This window comes from Monodon monoceros, unplaced genomic scaffold (genome assembly GCF_005190385.1).
Source record: "Monodon monoceros isolate NGI ecotype Baffin Bay Population unplaced genomic scaffold, NGI_Narwhal_1 Super_Scaffold_18, whole genome shotgun sequence".
NCBI lineage: Eukaryota > Metazoa > Chordata > Mammalia > Artiodactyla > Monodontidae > Monodon > Monodon monoceros.
In genome coordinates, this window is record NW_021703774.1 from 85390635 (window position 1) to 85414476 (window position 23842).

Sequence of the window (23842 nt, forward strand, 5' to 3'; positions counted from 1 at the left end):
GAAGAAAGACCTTTGTCCCGCCCTCTCTGGAACTACCGAGGCCGGGCGGGGGAAGCGCGTTGGCCCAGTCACCTCGGCGGGAACTCCGACCAACCAATAGAAGGCAGGTACAGGAGGGCGGGCTGAAGGGGTTGCGAGCGCACGCGCAGTTGGTAACGGAGACTTGGCTGTGTGGCGGTGTGGGTGAGTTGGGTGCAGGTGGACTCGTCTTGGCCCTCAGAATCCCCGAGTGGCCGCTGCTGCTTTCTCCTGCCCTTACCATGTTTCTCACCCGGTCTGAGTACGACAGGTCTGTGTGGTTGGGGGAAATGGGGTGGAAGTTACGGGTCGGCGGGCCCGGGGCCCGGTCTGGGCCTGGGTTCTGCCGTGTCATGGGGGCGCCCCAGGATCCCGAGTCTGGCCCGGCCCGGGGATCTCTCGCCTTCCCCAGCCGCCCGCTGTGATTCCCCAGGCTAGAGTTGCGCCTGTCGGCCGCACTTGTCCTGCCGCTGAGTCACTGCTGGGTCCGAAGTCAGTGCGGAAGCGTGAAGCTCCGCTTTGTGCTTGGGGAAAGGCGGCTGGCGCGCCGCGACTCCGACCTTTAACCTGGAAAGGCCAGGAGTCACCCCTTCTCCCCTTCATCTTTTTGTGCTGAGTGTGACTGCCTTTTTAAAAATGTAAACGTGTGCCTGGAAGAAAAAGCAATTAGAGATCACTTAATGGGTTTGATCATTTCAGCTCCCTTTTCCTTCTAGGAGCACAACCTCGTTTTCCGTTTCTTAGCTGTGGGAACAGAGCAGCCATTCCTTTGATTGAGGTGTAATGGGGCGTGATGTGATGTATAGTTTCTGCAGAAGCGCGAAGGAAGTCTCAGCTTTGCCCAGATATAGTGTATGGTGTCTGATTTTATGGGAACTGGAGTTTAGAGTGTTCTCAAGAGTTTTGTCATCATGCTGATTCAACTAGACCCAGGCTTTTCTGACTTTTTAAACAGTTTAAAGCAAGTTACTTTAAATGTGTGTTGCAGCCAGATCTGTTTTTGAAATCAAAGCTGTGAGGTTGTTGTATTTGTATAAAACAAAAAATCTTTTGAGAGCTTGGAAATGTTAAGTAATATTAAATTGTACATACTTATGCTGTAGACATTTTTACTTTCAGTTTCTGTTTTGATCAGTTACGTTTCACATAGCTATTGTTTTTTTTAAATTTTAAAGCCAGGAAAGGCAGATGTTTTCTTTGTACTAGATGGCTTGAGAAGCTGCATTTCTTGTCAAGTATATGTTGAACCTGTCAAAAGTTTTATCAGTTAGAACTACCACTTAAAGAAAAAAATCCTTTTACTGACTCATAGAAGATGTATGTGAGGTTTTAAAACTGACTCCTTAAAAAAAAACAAAAAAAAAAAACGGACTCCTTTTCCTACTGTCCTATAAAATAACTTTGTTAGTCAGTATTTAGCTTCCAGAGCATTGGAAAGAATCATCTTTGGGTGATATAATTTTGAGTAAGGGGTGTGTATGATGGAAATTGTTATTCTTATCAGAAAGCCTTTATTAAGGTTTTTGTGATCATTTACTTAACATCTTTATTAACTGCTTTGTGTTACTCATTTTTGTATCTTCCTAAAGAATGCCTGAAACAGTCCTTTTTTATTCACTTAGCTAAGGTACTTGAATGCTTGTCATATGGCAGTGAACAATATCATGATCCTTTTTCTCATATGGGAGACTGTCCTTTAAAGAACTATTTACAAAAGTAACTATAGTATAATTCAGAAATGTGTTCATGTCATTAGAGAAGCTCAAATCAACACTATGGGAGTTTGATGAGAGAGATTGCATTCAATATTAGGGTATTATGGAAAACTTCAAAAGGAGCTGATATTTAAACTGAGCCTTAGGAACTTCCCTGGTGGTTCAGTGGCTAAGACTCCGCGCTTCCAATGCAGGGGGCCCGGGTTCGATCCCTGGTCAAGGAACTAGATCCCACATGCATGCCGCAACTAAGAACCCACATTCGGCAATGAAGATCCCACTTGCTGCAAATAAGACCAAGCACAGCCTAAATAAATTTTAAAAAACATAAATAAACTGAGTCTTAGATGTAAGGTTTTAATAAATATGGAGAGTGAGAGTGAATAGTTTTGAGGCAGAGAATATAGGATGAACAAAGGAGGGGCAGTGGGAAAGCATACATAGTGTTTGCGAAAATTCTAGTCTGCTGGCACATATGATACACATATGGGAATGGGGGGAGATCTGGGAAAACACTATGGTGCTAGATACTGGATGGTTTTTAATATGAGATTGAGAAGTTTGGGTCTTATTTTGTAGGCATCTGTGTGGCATAAATTATAATTTTAAGAAGTTACATAATCATAATTGTGTTGTATAGAGATTAATTGACTGGATTAGAGGAAAGAGAATCAGTACCAGTTAGAAGGCTATTAAAATACTTAGTTGAAAGGTAATGAGGGCATTGACAATGGAAGGGAGTGCCGAGTTACTGTGTGGGGGGTGTGGGGGGAACTGATTTGAATTGATATGACTTGGCATATTGTTAATTATGGGAAAAGGGGAGGAGTGAGTCAGATCGTTCAGAACTTTATAGTTTGGGGAACTGGGAGATGCGAGGTGTTTTAAAGTAAAAATGAAGTAGGAATGGCAGGAGATGTAGCTGATTTTGCAAGGGTGACTATATATTTCAGACTGGAAAATGTCAAGTGTTTGGCACTAATGGGATATCCAAATGGAAATGCTCAGGAGGCTTTCAGATTAATCAGGAAAGAGGTCAAACTGGTAATAGAGATTTGGAAGTAGTTAGTGCTTGACATGAATGAAATAACCCAGAGAAAGTTTGAAAACAGGGCCAAGAGCAGAGCCCACATTAGGAAAGACTTAGTAATACCTCAACAGGATGAAGTTCCTGAATTAGGGTGAAAATACTGTATTCGTATTCACATAGTACTTTACACTTTACAAAGTGCTTTCATAATCTGTGCAATTCAATACCAATTGTATTATGACAGAGGCAGGATAGATTTTTTTTTTTCATTTGAGCTAATTAAAGTTAGTAAGTGGCAGAACTGGAATTTAATCCCAGGTATTCTGCCCTCGGACTTTCCTCTCAGTGATTTTTAAAAGCTGTTTCTTAGAGTCCTAAATTTCCTTTTAAATGACATTAGGGATAGTACCTCTGGGGAAAATGGGAGGCTGGAATGGTGAGATTCTCTTTTGACTCCTGATAGTTGAAAGCTTGGTCTTAGATTGCCTAAATTCTCATTCCAGTTCTGCCTCTTATATGCTGAGTGACTTTGGGCAAATTAGTCAACCTCTTTGTGTCTCAACTTCCTCATCTCTAAAATAGTATCGCTTTAGAATACTATTTCATGGGATTGTTTTGAGAATTAAGTGTGTTGTCATTTAAAGGTTTGCAACAGTGCCAGGCATATAGTACATATTCAGTAAATGTCAACTTGTATTATTATCTGTTTTATATTTGGGATATATATATATATATATATATATATAATATTTCTTTTTTTAAAAAAAGAGGTTTTGATAAAACAAATTTGAAAACAGTGCTCTATATCATCTTACACGTTATAAACTCCAGACTCCATAAACCAAGGAGCACAACTATTTTCATTCATTTGTTCAAATATTCTTAAAGTGTCCATTGTGTGCGGAAAGCTTTTATAGCTAAGACCATGATGCCTCTTCTCCAAAGGGATTTCTAACAGATGAGCAAGGAAAGGTTGGGAATTGTTTAAGGGAGAAGAGTAGTCTGGCATGTATAATGTATTGAGTGAATTAACTAGGTTAGGCTTTAGGAACTACAACAGATCTCAGTCTGTTGTTCAGATAACAATACTAATTCATAAAAATAAATAGAGAAATGTCCCTGTGGCTGACTTTTACTAAAAAGTAAGATATTAACATCAAATTCACGTAATGGGAAGAGGATAAGGATAAATGCACATTTTCTTAGGAGCTGCCTGATAGTTTGGGGGCATGAATTTACCAGAGGGATTCCAAATTGATTCAAGATTGAGGCAGAAAGTCACCTGCTTTCATTTGATCAGTTTGAAGATACTATGGGAGTGGGGCAGAGGTGTTCTATGTATAGGTTCCATTCTCTTGAAGACTGTTAATGTACCAAAAAACAGCTACAGATTGTTGTGGGTAAAGGAGCATAAAGACAGTGTGTACATCTTGTAGCCATCTGAGCTAGATGTCAAGGAACTTGACTTTAGTGTCTCTATGCTTATTTTTTCTGACAATTTTAATACCTTTTTCTTTTTTTTTTTAATTATAGGGGTGTGAATACTTTTTCTCCTGAAGGAAGATTATTTCAAGTGGAATATGCCATTGAGGCTATCAAGGTATAGTATCAAGTGGGGTAGTTTTTGAAATTTCATGGCAACTTAGTACTTTGCTGGCAGAACAGTTGGAGTAAATGTGTTTTAGCTATTCCTTTAGAAAATGTTCTTTATCTCCCTTTAATCAACCACAGTTAACCTTCTTTTTAATTTTATTTTTTTATTGAAGTATGGTTGATTTACAGTGTTGGGCACAATTAACCATTTGTATAACAATTTCAATCCCATTCCTAACAACTACTTTGGAACTTTTTAAACAAATAACTACTTCATAGTTATGTAAGTAGCTTTTTCTTAGTGGGGTTGGAAGGACATGTTTGTGTTTATAATCTTGGCTATAAAGAAAGGGGTCTAGAATTCCTGAGTGTCCTGTAATCTAACAACAAAATCAAATAGTTCAAACCAGTATTCAAAAAATTAGTTAGAAAGTAAACTATTTATACTAAAGTTAGTTATGTGGGATCTTCTATTTGTTGGATTATGGATAATCTAAATTCTGCTTTAGATCTAAATTAGGTCGTTTAGGATAAGGTCCAGGCATCAGTATTTTTAAGGACTACCTCAGTGATTCTTAGTGTCTAGCAAGGGTTGAGAATCACTGATCTAGTCCAACTCTTCACTCTGTTTCAATCACCTCTGCATCCCCAAACAGCTTCTGTTTTTATAGATCTAGTGACAGAATATTTTCTCACTAGATAGCTCATTCTGTTTGGAAATCGTTCATAATGGTTTAGAAATTTATCCTTATATTGAATTGAAAGTCTAGCTTCCTGAAGTTTCCTTCAGTTGGCCCTAGTTTTGCCCTTGAACCATACAGGATGTTTAAACCTCTTCCATAAGGCAATTCCTCACATATTTGAAGAGAACTATTGTGTTTCCCTCTAAGTTACCTCTTCTAGAAAGAGTGTATTGGGGGAAATAGTTGTATGAGAATCTGGAAAGGGCAAAGAAGATTCTTAGTTGAAGACATAGAAGTGAAGGTGGAAGCATTGTAGTAGATAGTGGGCAGAAAACGATGGGCCAGCTACAAAAAGTGCCTGTTTTCTATTTCTAATCATGTGTGCCCTATATTTAAACCATATGTTACTAGGAAGTCTGAGATTATCACAATTCCAAGCTGTAGCATTTATTTTGAGCCTCAGCTAAGGTAATAGTTCTATCCAGATGTGCAAGCGAAGAGTAATTCTCAGTTCTTTTGGTTCTCCTTAAGCCCCTTAGTGCTAGTAATTTCCACGTTGCTTAGAGATAACGAGATAGTATCTGATCTCTGTAGCCGTAGTTTGAGCTAGGATGGAGTAGTGCCATTAATGTATGCTGCTTAACCTGTGTAAAAATTCATACTACTAGGTGTTGAAACAACCTTGTTGTTGTCTTGGCAACTTAGCCAATGTGAAAGCAATTTGATAACTATAAGGATTTAGTAGTATGAAAGGAGCTGGAGAAATGACTAAAAATGGCTGACAAATAGAAATTATCACGTAGAGGTGCTGTATGGATGGCATGGGTGAGATATAGCCAGCAGAGGTGGGGGCAGAGTGCCTTTTAGAGTTAGGTTTGGGGGAAGAAATGGAAATCTGTGACAGTGTCAAAATTATTGTATTATTCTGAGCATCTGGACATTGGTTACTATGCTAGTGAATTATATTAAATAAATAATACATAGTCAGTTCAAATGTTCTCTTTCTTCCCTTCTCCGTCTCCCCAGTCCCAACCCAGGGTGGGGGTGGAGTTTAGTCAGAATCGTAATATTGAAATGTCTGGGGATAAATGTAATGTACAAGAGAAAATTATCTTGATTTTGATATATTTTGTAAAATAGCCTGTCTCAAAATATTGACCCTTTTTTGGAGTAGAAGCATAGAAATTATATTTTTTAATTAATTGATTGATTGGTTGATTTTTGACTGCATTGGGTCTTTGTTGCTGCGTGCGGGCTTTCTCTAGTTGCGGCGAGCGGGGGCTACTCTTCGTTGTGGTGCTCAGTCTCTAGGTGCACGGGTTTCAGTAGTTGTGGCACGTGGGCTCAGTAGTTGTGGCTCGTGGGCTCTAGAGCGCAGGCTCAGTAGTTGTGGTGCACGGGCTTAGTTGCTCCGCGGCATGTGGGATCTTCCTGGACCAGGGCTCAAACCCATGTCCCCTGCACTGACAGGCGGATTCTTAACTACTGCGCCTCCAGGGAAGTCCTAGAAAGCTATTTAAGTCGGAGGCCAAATTGAACAAGTTGAAAATTTTTTCTTGTGCTGTGAGAACTTCCTCCACAAAATAATTACAGGGACTATTGACATTTTAGAACGGATAATTCTTTGTTGTGGGGGACAGACCTGTGCATTGTAGGCTGTTTAGCAACATCCCTGGCCTCTACCCATTAGATGCCAGTAGCACTCACTCCTCCAGTTGTGACAACCAGAAATGTCTCCAGACTTTGTTAGTTGTCCCCTAGGGGGTAAAATGGCTCCCGGTTGAGAATAACTCTGCTAGATAAAATTTTAAGGTAGGCATGGGGACTTCCCTGGTGGTGCAGTGGTTAAGAATCCGCCTGCCAATGCAGGGGACACGGGTTCGAGCCCTGGTCCGGGAAGATCCCACATGCCGCAGAGCAACTAAGCCCGTGAGCCACAACTACTGAGCCTGCGCTCTAGAGCCTGCGAGTCACAAGTACTGAAGCCCATGTGCCACAACTGCTGAAGCCCATGCACCTAGAGCCCATGATCCATAGCAAGAGAAGCCACCACAATGAGAAGCCCACACACTGCAACGAAGAATAGCCTCCGTTCGCCGCAACTAGAGAAAGCCCGTGCGCAGCAACGAAGACCCAATGCAGCAGTAAATAAATAAATAAATAAAAATTTACAAAGTAGGTATGAATTCTGTTCTTCTCTGTTCAGTTGGAGATTCAAGATCAATACACTATACATAAAACAATTAGAGGACAACTAAGTGCCAAATTAACTTCTCTGACAATGGTTTCTGACTTTTTTATTTTACAGTTGACCCTTGAACAAGGCAAGGGTTAAGGACACCGACCCTCCAAGCAGTCTAAAATTGCCCTATAATCTATTGTTATAGTTGGCCCTCCATATCTGTGGTTCCTCATTCACCCATTCAACCAACCACAGATCAGTACTGTTGTATTACTATTGAAAAAAAAAATCCACATGTAAGTGGACCTGCACAGTTCAAACTTGTATTGTTCAAGGGTCAACTGTATTTTTAAGGCATATGTGCATGTAGTTTTAGTCAGAAGGTAAAATAGTTTTATAAACCTTGTAACAAAAGCAGAAATCCCTGAGCCTGCCCCTCTTTATCTTCAGCTTCTCAGATGCAACATTTTAAAGTCTTTTAGCTAATTTTCTTGGCATTTACTTCCATATCTCTAAGATAGGAACACAGACTTACATTTTTTTCACCTAGGTATTATCCACAGACTTTTCATTATGAAGGATGACGACTTCTGCCCCCAGTGACACACAGATATACAGTTTCCTACTGGGGTAGAGATAGGGCAACCCTCTCAATGTATGTCATATCTGTCATAATTTTGTTAGATCATTAGTCAACATTTCTATTGGTAAGACTACGTAAATGCGTTTCATACCTGAGCTGTTTTTCTGTTTCTGCACAATAGTGTTTTCCTGGGAGTTTGTAATTCTCTTTAAAAATTTTGCCTAATTTAGTATGTAAATATCAATAATTCATCCCCAAGGTCTCTCCAAGTTATGTATATCCTCTCAAAACACTCAGGCACATTAAGTATCCTGTAAAAGATTCTTAAAGAAATCTTTGAGCCTTTGACCAGCTCTAATCGGGACTGGTTCTCTGGGCCTGCTGCACAGCTGTATACTTAGGCTCTTCTATCATCATCATCCTAGGAACTCTCTTTAACTCCCTCTTGCGTTAGATTGTAAGTCATTTTCTTTTTGATGTATTCCTTCAATTTGGTAGAACCCGTTCTCCAATGATTTCATAAGAAAGTATTTTCAATTTCCAAGCTTTTTTGTTTTTTTTCCTTTTTCTTATTAGTGTCCTGTTCTTGTTTTATGGATGAAAATACCTTTTTCAAGGACTAAAAAAAATTTTTTTCTTTAGATTTCTTTTTCCCCTTGAACAAGCTAGATTCTTTAGATATATATTTTTAAACTGCAGATCTTGACCTATTACTGGGCACTGAATCAATTTAGTAGGTCATGGGAGCATTTCTTTTTGATGTAGACAGGAGCAGTAGATCTCAGAATGCCTTGCTCATAGTATTGGTGAGTGTTTTCTTTTCTTTATGAAACTTTGTTTCTATTATATTTATTTCTTTGTATCTGTTTGTGTATTTTGGTCATGATATAAAGTATATTTCTTAATGTAGATTTGGGTCAGAAAATTTGAAAACTACTGCTCTAGAGAAAACTGCCTCTTCTCATTTCATGCCTTGAAGGTGTTTCTGCCTGCTCACTTCTGAGAACTGAGCAGGGAAAGAAGGCTGGGGTTCTTAACATTAAACTTGTCAATTTTTACTTAATTCCCCTGTTTTCCTGCAGTACTCTGCCTTCGATGGTGGCATCCCCCAATCTAGAGACCCTCTGTTTTACTCACTCCAGAGTCTTCTACAGGAGTGGGAGTGGGGGCCATCATCTAGCTTTACAACGTAGGGTAAGAGATCTGGAAATCTGTCTCTTAAGCAAACGTTGAACTAATTTTATAATTTTTAGCTGTTCTGTTCCTATTTCCAGAGGTCCTTGTTGCCACCATTCCCTTTTTGGGGGGTCCTATGATAGAAATCAGGTTGTTTCTTGACTTTCTTTACTACTGGCTTAGGATTTGGATTTCTCAGGTTTGCTAAGTAAGTAATCACTAACCCATCTTCCTTCTTTAAAATTTTGTGTCTGTGTCTTTGTCCACTCTTTGTCCTAGTGGATTTATCCAGTCCCTGCTTAAGCCTTTTAATCTCCTGTTCTCAGGCTTGGAGAAGGAGTAGAGCTAATGTATGTATTCAGTCTACACCTTTACTTAGAAGTAAGAGCACTCATTTTTTACATAAAATTCTTTGACGTTTTATCTCCTGTAGTTACACATGTACCATTAAGAAAATATACAGTGAAAAGCAGGTATATATATTTAATAACTTCTAAATAAAGTCACAACTTTACACATTTGAAAAATAATACATATATGTAAGAAACATGATCATTCAGTCTACATGCGTTTTAAGCATGTTATGCACAATGATTTATGAAATTCTTTGGAATACTTTGCAATTACAGACTCCAGGAATCTGATGCTCACACTGATAGTCATTGCTTTGTAGAACTAAGTAAATATAGTGATTTACTGTAAGTAAATATAGTGATTATGTAGAGGAGAGAGCACGTATAGTTATGGAAGCCTTTATGAATGATGGGTGGAATTTGGATAGGCAAAGGGAGGAGCGTATTCCAGGTGTGACAGCATGGGCAGAACAAGGGTAGCGGATAATATGGCATGAGAAAATGGATTTGGCTATACCTGAGGGGTTTTGCTGGAGAATGATAAATAATAAAGTTGGAAGAGTAAAGTAGGATTAGGTTTTGAGGACTCTGGAAGCTTTACTTGGATTTTATGTTACAGGCAGTATAGAGAGATATTAATTCTTTAGAGAAGGAGAAGTATAATGAAAATAGCATTTTATTGTATCAGTCAGGCCATAATATGAAAGATGCATTGGGAGAGAGAGATTAAAGATAGGGAGACTAAGGAGGCTATTGAAGTAATCTTGGCATATAAAAAAATAGCTAACATTTGTTGCTCATTTATTATGTGCAAGTTACCATTTTAAGCATTTTATGTATGTGTGTTTACCCCTCTTGATGTGTAGGTATTGTTATTATTATCCCCCTTTTGTAGATAAGGAAACTGAGACAAAGAGGGGTGGGTGACTAGGATGGTGACATGGAGATGGAGAGATGAAATCAAGCTATATTGTAGACTGCTAGTGACCTTGAAAGATATTTTTATGTTGTTGGTGGTGTTTCTTTATCTTTTCTTTTTTCTTTCTTTATTATTATTATTTTTTTAAGTAAATTACTTTTCTGGAGGTCACATAGATTTGAGGGATATCACCTTTTCAGATAGATCAAGGTAGCAGAGGTAAAAAGATACCAAGTCCAGAAAAAACATTAGAGTTGTATTACTTCTTGCCCACTATGTTTAGAACTTTAGAATCTGCCCCTCTCCAAAAAACTGGCATTAGAGTTGATCATTTTCCGGACATTTTCAAGACCTTCTTGAACTTCCCCTTTAGAAGCACAAAATTCTGTAAATCAGTGCTCTTGCCATTGACAGGAATAGTACATTATTAGGGTGCTCCTTATTTTCTCTGTGTATTAGATATGGCTGATTGAAGCTTCTATCATGTGAAGATATACAGAGAGATTCTTGGTGAGTATGTAAGATTGTCCTTTGACTTCTATATGATAACCATAACCTGTTTCTCTTTAGCTTGGTTCTACAGCCATTGGGATCCAGACATCAGAGGGTGTGTGCCTAGCTGTGGAGAAGAGAATTACCTCTCCACTCATGGAGCCCAGCAGCATTGAGAAAATTGTAGAGATTGATGCTCACATAGGTAAGGAGTAGGAGAAGGCTGTTCTGTAGGATCTTGCCTGGGTTAATCAGTCTTCTTTGATGTTTCAAGGGAGGTTCATTAGGTGAACATCTTATCCCTTGTTAGTTCTCATTTTCCAGGTAGTAGGCCATTGTGCATAATATAGGTAGTAGGAAGCAGTTATAGGATTCACCTACTCCCAGACGTTCCTTTCTCCCTCAGATTTATACTTGGCAAATGTGATGGTTATTGAAATATGTGAAGGTTGAATCATAGGCCAGCTCCCTATGGTGGCTGGGTCTTCATCGATGCATAACATTAGGAGGCTACCTGGAGCAGAGGATTGTGTGGGAAGGTAGGGGTGTCCACTAAGCAAAGAGAAATTCTTAAAGATCTTCAAAGTGACTAAGGTGCAGAGAGTATAAGGATGATAGACTTTGACCCAGATCGGTACTCTTCCTCTGTTTTCAGATTTATCATTTCAATCTATCTCCCCTCACCTTCCCTTCCTCCCTTTTTTGGGTCCCTGTTAAATTCCCCTGCCGTGGCTTCTGGCATCATTGTAGCATGATGAGTAGTTCTACTTATTTATAGCATGGCATTTTAGTTGACTGCTCACATTTACTTAACCTATCTAGTCATCTAATTACTGAACGTTGGTAAACGTTGGTAAAATAATTAATTGCTTGAGGGCGTCAGAATCAAATGCCATAGTGACTCAGGGAGCTTGACATTATCTCTTTCATAGATATAGAAACTGAGATTTAGTCTTTTAAGATTAGAACATTTTATCTATTTTCTCTGAAGCCATCTACCTTTTGGAGGTAGGTCAGTGTCACTTCATTCAACAAATTGAGAACCTATTATGTGCCAGACTTTGTGCTAGACACCAGGGGCACACAAAGGAATGAGACATAGTCCCCATGTGTTCCAGGAGCATACAGTTTAATAACAGAGGTAGATATGTAAATAAGTCGATGCAATTAAGTGAAGTAGGTATTAAGAAAGGCTGTAGTATATGCTTAGTAGGGGTACAATGGAGGAAACAATTAGTTTTCCCTGGGGCCAGTGGTAGTGATGTTTTCAGAAAAGGATTCCATAAAGGTGATGCTTGAGCTGAACTGAATTCTAAAAGATAAGGAAGTGTTTACCAAGTGAATAAGTGTCTGGGTGTAGCAGGGGAGAGCTTTCTGGTCGGAGGGAATAGAAGAGCAAAGCTGTGGTGGTGTAAAATATAAAATACCCTGGCACACGCAGTTTGGCATGACTGGCAGGTGGAATGTGGCAAGAGATGAGTCTGGGATCAAACAGTGGAAGTCCTTTTTACCACACTAAAGAGCTTGAACTTGATCCTTTTGCATTGCCAAGGTTTTAAGCACTGAGGAAATATGATCAGATTAGGATTTGAGAAAGCCCATTCTGATAGTAGTGTTGAAGGTACAGTGAAGGGGGCTGAGACTGGAGGCAGGGAGACCAGGTCAGAAATTTTTTTAATAGTCCAAATAAAGAGATGATGAAGGCTTAACCAAGGTGGTGGCCAGAAGACGGAGAGGTAAGGACTAATGCCAGACAGGCTAATCAGACAGCAGTTGATAGAATTAGGGATTCAGTTGGTTGTGAGGGCCAGGGAAAAAGATGGAGCCTAGAAGGGAAATGAGTTGAGTCTGTGGTCTGTCCAAGTAGATATATTAAGGGAGTCATTTGGCTTTATAGGTCTGAAATGTGGGAGTGAGACCCAGGCTGGAAATTTAGATTTGAGTCATGACGTGTAACGTCACAGCCATAATCTTGGCATCTTGGGCCATCTCTCATATCACTAGTTTGTGTTTGGTCAGAAAGTGAAAAGACTTGATTTTCTTCTAGGGTCTTCCATTGTAGCTCATAGTGAGATAGTTATTTTTTTCCCCTTGTTTCTCCTGTTGGACTGTTAGTGCTTGCTTAGTTTGAAAGTGCATCACGGGCTACCAAAGAGTGCTGAAGGAATGCTTGAGGATGTAACGTGTGGAAATTCATGTTTGAGTAGCTGCTCTTCTCTGTCTCCTACCTTAATAGCTGGACTTCTGTGTCATTATGAATGGTCTTAATTTGTTAGTGATATAATTATACTTGTGTTCAGTGTAGATAATTTCCCATTTAATCTCTTAGGTATATTGCTGTGGGATTGCTGAATGGCTGCCATGGTTTCACTCCAGAATTTCAGTATTTCCTGAGTGGATGAAAGAGTTCTACAAGGATTTGGCTACCGGGTCACTGTTGCTTTTACATTGCAGGTTGTGCCATGAGTGGGCTAATTGCTGATGCTAAGACTTTAATTGATAAAGCCAGAGTGGAGACACAGGTAAAATTAGCATCATCTCTCCTTTTTACCATGATGCTTGTGTTCCTTGTTTAGTGATGATATAACTGCCTGGGCTGTACTGCAGGTATCTGTGTTAATATCAGATGTAGCTCTTGGGAGTGATTTTGGGTAGAATCCCTAGTTACAACTTTCTGAGGCTTGGAGTCTAGCCATCCAACCATTGCAGCTTTGAGGAAGCCCTGGTAAATAGTGCTGACAGTCTCTTGCTTCTTTTTGACTTGCCTTATATAAAGCAAGCATTGCACTGCATTCTGTTCCCTAATTGACTTTCTGTGGGAGCACCATAGCAAGAGGTAGAAATAGCTAAAGGAATTCTCACCCCAACTGCCTTTGCAACTAGGCTTGCAAATGACAGCTCTCCTGTAGTGAGTAATGATATGTACCAGGTGATAAATGCTGGTTAGGAATACTGATTTTTTTTTTTTTTTAACTGAGCTCCTGCTGCCTACAGAGTAGTAGACTGGTAAGAAAAAAATATCTGATTGGTAAAAATTTTTTTTTGTGCTTATTTGCAGGTTTGCTGTCAGTACTTATGTAAGAATAAGTCATTTAATTTAAACTCCAACAGAATGATAAGATAGGGCCTTTGAGAGAAAGCGGCACTCAGCTATTAGCCTTCACTTTGTGAAAAGACTAGATTTGGTGCTCTGAAGGGTTAACTCTGTTTTTCAAGGGAGCAGTCCTCTCCCTTGAAAAGTCATCATTGCTTAGAGTCCTTTTGGTATAACTTTATTTCCAGAGCTATTTCTCTTCCTCTCATGCAGTCCCGAGCATTTGAGTTTAATGTTAAGGAAAACACACCAGAGCTTGAGCATTCAGTTTTTAACCACAGTTCAAAGGGATGTGTGTGGTGAGATGGTGGGCTACTTTTAATGCCATTCTTATGAAAGGTAGACCATGCTTTGCTCTTCTTTTAGAACCACTGGTTCACCTACAATGAGACCATGACAGTGGAGAGTGTGACTCAGGCTGTGTCAAATCTGGCTCTACAGTTTGGAGAAGAAGATGCAGATCCAGGTGCCATGGTGAGTTTGACGCTTGTGCGAAGCTTTCTTGCTGTCCTGTGGAACTGATGACATTTGTCCTCGGAACATGTCTTTCCTGTCTCTTCTCGTCCCCCTACTTCATAGCTATTTATCTTAATACCTCCTGCTTTTTGGTTCTAGTCTCGTCCCTTTGGAGTAGCACTGTTATTTGGAGGAGTTGATGAAAAAGGACCCCAGCTGTAAGTACCATTTGGCCATTTTTTTCCTGCTTCCTTTTTGGGAGAATTATTTTCATTTGGGATGGGACTGGTTGTTTAAATCAAGTGAGAAGATTATTGTAGAGTTGTAAAAATGAAGGGCTTCTAATTCTATAAAGTTCACTGATTCTGTGCTGCTTACACAAAAACAAATTTGGGGATTTTATGAAGAACTCCTCTACTGGAATCAGTGCTATTTCTGGAAAGAAATTAGAAGTAACTTTGTTGCTGTAGTCAAAATGTGTTTGAGCCTTGCTTTGGAATATTGATTTGATCCCTGTCCTCAAATAGTATTTAGATAGGCGTACATAAGTATCATATTTATATGTACTCTCTATATAAAGTATTCTTATACATACTTCTCTTCTAAATCCCTGAGGAAATTATTATTAGTTTTCTTAAACACTTTTTAAAAGATCTGGTTTCTCCAGCCATAGAACATCTTTTGGATTTGTGCCTCGGTATTTCCTGGCTGCAGGGCCAAGCATTTATATTTTTTAGTGAGACGTTTGTTACATAAAATGCCACCGTTCTTAAGCATTTTAATCCTCTTCTTTTTGGTGGTTTTGCAGGTTCCATATGGACCCATCTGGAACCTTTGTACAGTGTGATGCTCGAGCGATTGGCTCTGCTTCAGAGGGTGCCCAGAGCTCCTTGCAAGAAGTTTACCACAAGGTAATTAAGCATTCTCACGACTTCTATTATCTTTTTTTAAAATCATGGTATAATTTACATACAATAAAATGCACAGACCTAAGAGTTCAGTTCTATGAGTTTTGACAATTGTATACACCCTTGTAACCAGCACTTAAAACAAAATATAGGGACTTCCCTGGTGGTCCAGCGGTTAAGACTCCACGGTCCCAATGTAGGGGGCCCCGGTTCGAGCTGTGGTCAGGGAACTAGATCCCACAGGCCGCAGCTAAAAGATACCGCATGCCACAACTAAGACCCGGCGCGGCCAAATAAATAAATAGATAATTTAAAATAGATACATATATATATAGCACACTTCCATCACCCTGCCGCAAAATGCTTGCCTCCTCTCCAGTCAGTCTCTTCCCCCGTTTCAGGCACATTTACCGTTGTAGATTAGTTTTGTCTGGTCTTTCTATGAATAGAATCATACAGTTTGTATTTTCATGTCTGCCTTTTTTTGTTCAATGTACTGTTTTTGAGATACGTTCGTATTTTTGCACATTTCAATAGTTTCTTTTTATTGATGAGTGGTATGCCATGGTATAGATATACCACAATTTGTTTATCCTTTATCTTCACAGCTTTACTTAGCAATTTATATTTCCTAGTCTGGCTCTCCAAGCAAGTGGGCATTTGGTACTTTTTATCTTTGTGGGATGGGAAGCCTTGGTTTGGGGTAACTCATTGTAGTGGCTGAAGGCTGCCCTACTTGTCATTCAGGTGGTTCATACAGGAATGCCTGCTTAAATCACCTTCTCCTAGTATTGCTTTTACGTGTGCAGGAAATTAGATACAAAATGGGGTAAGCAAAGAGCAGATTTTCTAAACCATTGGGCTACCTTCTAGATCATTTGGGAATTATTATTCACAGGATATCATCAATATTATCTTGCTTCTAAATCAAAAGACAATAACTAGAGAAGTCTAACTCTTTCCCCTTCTTCAAAGATCACTTAACATATTAAAGTTGGTAACTTTGTTCTGGTTCAAAATAAGACTTTCTTTTCTCTGAATAAAGGTACTCTACTTATTTACCATTTACCTGAATTCTGGAGATACTTGTAATGCACTGTACTTATTGAGATGTTTGATTTATTAATATTTGCTAAATCATTTCTTCAGGGAGATATAGGGGAAATCTTTGAAGGAAGGAGGGATTATGTACAATTAATGGCTACTCTTCTTACCCTCTTTGTTTCAAGTCTATGACACTGAAAGAAGCCATCAAATCTTCACTCATAATCCTCAAACAAGTAATGGAGGAGAAGCTGAATGCAACTAACATAGAGGTATTTTTCTGTTTTATTCAGATATCATAGCTCTCATTGCTGAAAATCAAGATAGTAACATTTTTGTATGCTCAGTTCTCAAGAAGTTATTATCCTGTGAATAAGCAACTTTAGTAACGTGGTATGGCAGAAGCCAGAATTTGGTGAGTTAAAGAATAAAAGGGAGTGATGAAGTGGACAAAACAAGAATATGCTGCCTTCTCAAGAAGTAATTAATGTCAGCAGCAGGCAGCATTAAAGAAAAGGATTTTTGTCTTTTTAAGGATGGGGAAAGACTTGAAAATACTTCTATAGTCTGAGAAGCAAGTAGTGGATAGAAAAATGTTAAAAGAATTAAGGGCTTCCCTGGTGGTGCAGTGGTTGAGAGTCCGCCTGCCGATGCAGGGGACACGGGTTCGTGCCCCGGTCCGGGAGGATCCCACGTGCCGCGGAGCGGCTGGGCCCGTGAGCCATGGCCGCTGGGCCTGCGCGTCCAGAGCCTGTGCTCTGCGACAGGAGAGGCCACAGCAGTGAGAGGCCCGCGTACCACAAAAAAAAAAAAAAAAAAAAAAAGAATTAAAAGTGGAAGTTAGATAGTGATGGAAAAGTTCTAGAAGAGAGAAGCCATGGTACAAATGAAGGAGTTGGTTTTGAAAAATAGAATTGATTCAGCATTATATTGAATACCCATTACATGCCAGGTACTATGTAGATGCCAGGGATACAGACACAGAAAATCCAGTTCCCATTAAGTAGTATAGAGGACATACAGATAATAACAGCTTGGGTTGATACTTCTGTAATAGCAATATGAATGGATTGACACAGGAACATATAACTTATACTGGGGCGTTAGGAAAGCTTACTAGAAGAGGTGAAGTTTGGAGAAGGGAAGAGAATGGTATTCCAGGAAGAGGGAACAGGACATGTAAAATAACGTTGTGCATAAAAGGGGACTCTGAGGGATTTATCTGAATGCTAGAGTGTGAGATGTAAGATAGGGAGATGACACTGGAGAGACGTGGACCAGATTCTGAATGCCCTTATTTAGGATCCTAAGAGTAGACAGCAGGATGGGAGGTAATGATGAGTAAAGTTAAGGCAGGCTTGGAGGTGAACTGGGAGAGAGGTGTTATATTTCCCTGGTGATTGTTAGATCATCTGCTGAAGGTGGGTGAATGCAACAGTGAAATTAAAAGGAATGGAAAATATTTGGAAAAGTCATTATGGATAGGGAAAAGGGAAGACAGGGATGAGTAAAAGGATTGCTGGGTCACATTAAAATATGCTAGCTGAGGCTGAAATCACAAAACAAGTTGTTGTAAAAAGTCAGGATAGTGGTTACCCTTGGAGGCATGGTATGTATGTATATTATATTTTAATTAAATTTTTAGGGCTTCCCTGGTGACGCAGTGGTTGGGAGTCCGCCTGCCGATGCAGGGACACGAGTTCGTGCCCTGGTCTGGGAAGATCCCACATGCCGCGGAGCGGCTGAGCCCGTGAGCCATGGCCGCTAGGCCTGCACATCCAGAGCCTGTGCTCCGCAAAGGGAGAGGCCACAGCAGTGAGAGGCCCACGTACCACAGGAAAAAAAAAAAAAATTTTTTTAAAGACCAACTGAAGCTGGAATCACAAATCAGTAATTAAACCAATCAGCACTTACCAGGATACTTTTCAGCTATACTCAGCATAGATTGAGAAAATGTATATTTAGATAAATCTCTGGCAAAGGGTTGACTGGTTATGGGCAGAAGAATGGAGAGAGTACTGGAGAGTATTGTTTGTCAATCTGTCACCAATAGAGGCCAGTTCCTTAGGCTGCAGTGAAAGGGGCAAAATTGGGCACCAGAACAAGGGGCTGGCCTAATGGTGGGAAGGTCTGAGAAGAGTTGGAGAGAGGTTGGGGCTGCGGGAGGGGTGTTTGGCTTGCTTCTTCAGCAGTCATGGGGAGAGGGGGTTATGGAATGGAAATGGAAAACTTACTTCATAAATAGTTGTTTTTTCACCTTCTCAGCCAAGATTTGAAAATGCTTCCCCTTCGTGCCAGTCTCTGAGATGATGAGGCGCAAAAAATGCAACGATAGCCCATATTGACCCTTAGGAGGGATTTTGTCAGTTCCTTTTGTGCTTTGTTTTCTGTGGTACTGAATGAGATAGGGTCTTGGCATTTCTACTAAGACTATCTCCTTGCTACCTCAGAGTAATTCACATGTAGCTCTTTTGATCTCACAGTGAAGGTTCTAAGGCCTGCTTGGTTCAACTAAAACTTCAAAGATATTTTTTAGCTCATTCAGTTTCAGTGCAACTACAGTGTTGCTTTGAGGAGAGCATCAGATGTGTGTCCCATCCACGCTCTATCATTAATCCCTGACTAGAGTTTTCTTCCCTTTAACACAAGGGCACTTCCACTTTTCCAAGCTCTAACTCATGGTTTCCAAACCTGGCTGTCAGTCTTTGGCTGTCCATCAAAAATCTCTATTTTTGAAATCTCCTTGGGTGACTCTGATGCTCAGCCTAAGAAGGTCAGGCATTTGGGAGCCACTGCTCTAGAGCCCACCCTCCTCTATCTCTTTGAGGTCCCTGCTCCGCCAGTTGTCCCTTGCGTCACCAGCCTCTCCTCAACAGCCACTTCCCCTCAAAAAGGGAAAATTTCCAAGTTGCATCTTTCTTTAGAGAAACAAAAAAACAAAACCCACCTTTGTCAACCCCTCTCTCTACCTAGTATCCTTTTTTAAAAGATCAACTTCATTGAGGCATAATGTACATACTGTAGTGTGCGCTTGTTTTAAGTTTACAGTTCAGTGAATTTTGACAAAGGTATAACCCTTGTATCCGCAACCACAAAATACAGAACGTTTCTGTCGTCCCCAAAAGTTCCCTCATGCCCCTTTTTAGTCACTTCCTTCCCGCTGATCTGCTTTTTGTCACTATAGATTTGTTTTGCATGTTCTAGAATTTCTTATAAATGGATCTTACAGTGTGTATTCTTTTTGTGTCTCACTTCTTTCACTTAAAAATTTTGAAATTCAGGAGTTTGTTACATTTTATTGCTATTCCATTCATCATATCTTTTAACCTTTAATTGCTAGATGATGAATCTGTATTAATTGCCTTCACTGCCTCGCCTCTCGTTTATTTCTCAATCACTGCCTTGGTTTCTGTTATTATTTCCCTGAGACTGCCCCTTGCTAAGATAACTCCTCTTTATCAGATTTCATGGTCATTTTTAAGACTTCTTATATGACCTTTTCTGAAGCAGACACCTCAAATTTTTGACAGTTGTAAAACTAAACTCATCATTTTTCCTGAAAACCATTTCCTCTTCCCTTATTTCTAATTCTGGTTGATGACACCTTCAGTGAACCTGTCATTCACAGCAGAAACCTGGAAGACTCTGACCTCCCTTTGCCTTCACCGATTTGTTTCTTTGCCTCCTTAAATAACTCTCATATCAGTGCCCCTTCTTCATGCCTATTCCTAGGGCCTTCTCTTGTTCAGGCCCTCATTTTTCTCCTGCCTTGTATGTTTTGAGATTTCCTAGCTAGTCTTCCTGCCTCTAGCCTTACCCTCCTCATTTTCATTCCATTTCCCCTGCCATTGTGCTACTGAAGTGGATTTTCTAAATTGCATATCTAATCTCAATTGTCCTCCACTTGTAAAAAGTCTTTTCTGACTCTTAACTGTCTGCAAGATAAATTCCAAACTTCTTTTCATGTCACAGTAATTCACTACTTCTTAAGGCATATGTTTAACCTGTTAGGTACCTTGCTAATTTTACATGCAATTATCTTTTAATCCTCACAATAGCCTTATGAGATAGGTATTCCTACTTCCATTTTACAGAGGAGGAAACTGAGGCTTTGAGAAGGCAAGACCTTGCCCAAAGTAACAGTATTGGTAAATGGTGGGGCCACGGTTTGAAACCAGGTCTGATTTGGGGTCCTGTCCTTTTTTTTTTTTGCAGTACGCAGGCCTCTCGCTGTTGTGGCCTCTCCAATTGCGAAGCACAGGCTCCAGGTGCGCAGGCTCAGCAGCCATGGCTCACGGGCCTAGCTGCTCCGCGGCATGTGGGATCTTCCTGGACCGGGGCACGAACCTGTGTCCCCTGCATCGGCAGGTGGACTCTCAACCACTGCACCACCAGGGAAGCCCGGTCCTGTACTTTTTAACACTTTAATACACTATCTCTGTATGAGCTCTGAACTCCTGCTACCTCTCCATTTCATCTCATCACATATGCAACTTCTGCTCTAGTCATTCGGAATTACTTTCAGTTTTGCAAATGCATCATCTTTTTTCGTGCATTTATGCATTTGCATATTCAGTCTGCCCTCTGCTCCTTGACTGACCCATTCTTGTAGTGCTTTAAGACACAACTCAAAGACTGCTTCTCCTTGAAGCCTTCCTAGACTCCCCCTAGATTACTCCTTTGTGCCTTTATGTATGCTTGGCTCTGTTGTAACACTTACCTGACTTTAAAAGCATTTGGTGTCTAGAGCTCTTAGTAAATAAGACAGACTTTCTTCATGTTTGGATCTCTAGTGCCTTGTACAACTGTAACTAGTACACAGGTGCTTAGCAATTAATTATTGATCAAATGAATAAAAGAAAATATCTGTTTTACCTGCCTCACAGAGGTTTTTTGAAAGTAAAGTGAGGATTTCCCTGGTGGCGCAGTGGTTAAGAATCCTCCTGCCAATGCAGGGGACACAGGTTAGATCCCTGGTCCAGGAAGATCCTGCATGCCACGGAGCAACTAAGCCCGTGCGCCACAACTACTGGGCCTGTGCTCTAGAGCCCGCAAGCCACAACTACTGATCCTGAGTGCCACAACTACTGAAGCCCACACGCCTAGAGCCTGTGCTCCGCAGCAAGAGAAGCCACTGCAATGAGAAAGAAGCCCATGCACCGCAATGAAGAGTAGCCCCCGCTCACCGCAACTAGAGAAAGCCCGCGCACAGCAAGGAAGACCCAACACAGCCAAAAATAATAAAAAATAAATAAATGTATTTTTAAAAAAAGAAAGTAAAATGAGATAAATAGAAAAGTAGCTTTCATATAGATTATGTAAGTAAATGGCAAGGGGTTATTTTTACTCATCTAGTGATGGGTGCCTTCCTGAAGGCAGTATTTGGTTTAAGTCCTATTAGTATTGATTTGCAGCCTGGTTCTATAGGACTGTTCTAATTCAGAGTTGCCCAGTTTCTGGTTTTTAGCCCCTGTAATGGTTTGGGAGGACTAGCCTGTGAGCCATGGGTGACTTGACAAAAAACTCTATAGGCTCTCACTCTTCTCTGGTTTATAGACTTTGTATCTTTCTATCCTCATGTCCTTAAGAAAATCATTTATATATTTTAATTTCCTTGGAATAGAACTCATGGTCTATATGGACATCACTAAATTATTTAACATACATTTTACAAATATGTTTGGGACTCTTCTGATATTTCGTGTAATTGGATAGATCTTTTAGGAGAATCTAGTGGAGACTGCAGGCTTTGAGAGAACGTTTTTTTTAGTCTGTCCCCAGACCAGATCTTCAGGTGTTTTAAGATGTGCAGTAGTAGTCTTCTTCTAAATTTTACCTGTAGTTGGGGCAGAGAATAATAAACATTATGTAACTGAGCTGTGCTAATTTTGGCAGTTTTCAAATTATACTAAATATCAGTAGTGAATGTTACTCAAAAAATGCCCTACTATGTTTAATTTTAAAGTTAAAAAAAGATAATATAAGGAAATGACATTTCAAACAAATTAAACACAAAAGCTAAAGGGAAAAGTGAAGTGGTACCTATTCCTCAGTATTACCCTAAAACATGGGACTATGTTGTCAGCAGAGATGATGGAAAACCTGGTGGTTTGGTTAAATTTGAAACTAACCATCTTCTGACCCTAGTCTTTTATTGCTTAAATACATTATAATCTGGACTGCTGGTTATTACTAATATCTTTAGTTGTAACTGATTTCCTATGGTCAGTGTTAATGAGATCTTTTCATCACCAGTACTTTTAAAAAAACAAAACAAATGTTTTTCTTGTTAAGTTACCATATGGGCAGTTTTAGAGAAAATAATACCCACCAATAATAGTTAATTATGTGGTGCTTATTACAATGTTCTAGACACTGTTCTAAGCACTTTACATGGATTGACACATTTAATCCTCACAACTACCCTATGAGTTAGGTGCTTTTATCCCCATTTTACTGATGGAAATTGAGGCACAGAGTGGGAAAGTATACCAAGGTCACATACACAAGCTCAACTTGCAAGTGTGTGAATATGCTTTTAATATATTTCTAAAGGAATCTTTAACAGAAAAAACTACTGACACCAATTTGCTACTTCTTTTGTGATCCTTGTTGAAGTAACCTCAAGAAGTGACAGTGATGCCAGGCATTTGGTTAACTATTATGTGGTGGGTTAACCTCAAAATAGAAAATTTGGTCAAGAAGATTTTTATTTTGGAGTCAGACAGCTATTTTAGGAACTGCTGCTGGAAAGGATATCCCTGGGACAGCAGATCCCTTAGTTCCTAATGAACAGCTGCGTCACCAACAACTTCTGACCGTGCTGGGGCTATAAGCAGGGTGATCGAGCTGAGCTTATTAAGCCTTCTCTGTTTTCTTTCCAGCTAGCCACAGTGCAGCCTGGCCAGAATTTCCACATGTTCACAAAGGAAGAACTTGAAGAGGTTATCAAGGACATTTAAGGAAGCGTGATCTTCAGAATTTCTTGGGGACAGTTTCAGTTCTCCTAGTTGCCCTTAACTTTTATTTCCAGCTCCAGTTCCTTGGAAAATCTCCAGTGTATGTGCATTTTTTTATGATGTCTGTACATAAAGGCAGTTCTGAAATAAAGAAAAATTTTGAATATTTGTTAATAGACTATTCTCTTCTAAAGCAGTCTTGTATATAAAATACTTGTGTTGGGGGCAGAAAGGATAGTGGTATTAACATCCCTATCCTGTCAGTATCCTAAAATTGTTTTAGTGGCTCTGTACAACAGAATCAACTATATTATGAATTCCTTGGTGTTGACAGATGAACTCCCAACTAGTCCAACTCCTCCTCATGTGTTATAGGTACTAATACCACTGTAAACTTCAGTTCTGTAGTTTTTCTTGAGTAAATAATTTTTTGCTGCTTTCCTTATATGAAGGAGATGCTACTAATTGACCATCAAAAGAACATATTTTGAGGCCCTCCCCAAAACTGATGGGTTGGAATAAGCCAGCTACAATGTTGTACTATTTCTTGTGCCTTAAGAGACAATTTGGAATGAGATTTTCTTTTTTTTATGAAGTCAAGGACTATAAAAGAATCAAATTCATGATCTTGGCCTCA

The 23842-nt window shown here is 39.7% G+C and overlaps 1 protein-coding gene across 1 annotated transcript; it reads left to right on the forward strand.

Moving 5' to 3' along the window:
* The first annotated feature begins 148 nt into the window (after window positions 1–148).
* On the forward strand, window positions 149–23371 carry PSMA5 (proteasome subunit alpha 5). The gene is made up of 9 exons (XM_029229687.1): window positions 149–289; window positions 4297–4363; window positions 10823–10949; window positions 13199–13266; window positions 14205–14312; window positions 14454–14512; window positions 15103–15205; window positions 16432–16518; window positions 23131–23371. Exons 1-9 carry the CDS (start codon window positions 261–263, stop codon window positions 23206–23208), a joined length of 726 nt encoding a protein of 241 aa, XP_029085520.1. The 5' UTR covers window positions 149–260; the 3' UTR covers window positions 23209–23371.
* The last annotated feature ends 471 nt before the right edge of the window (window positions 23372–23842 follow it).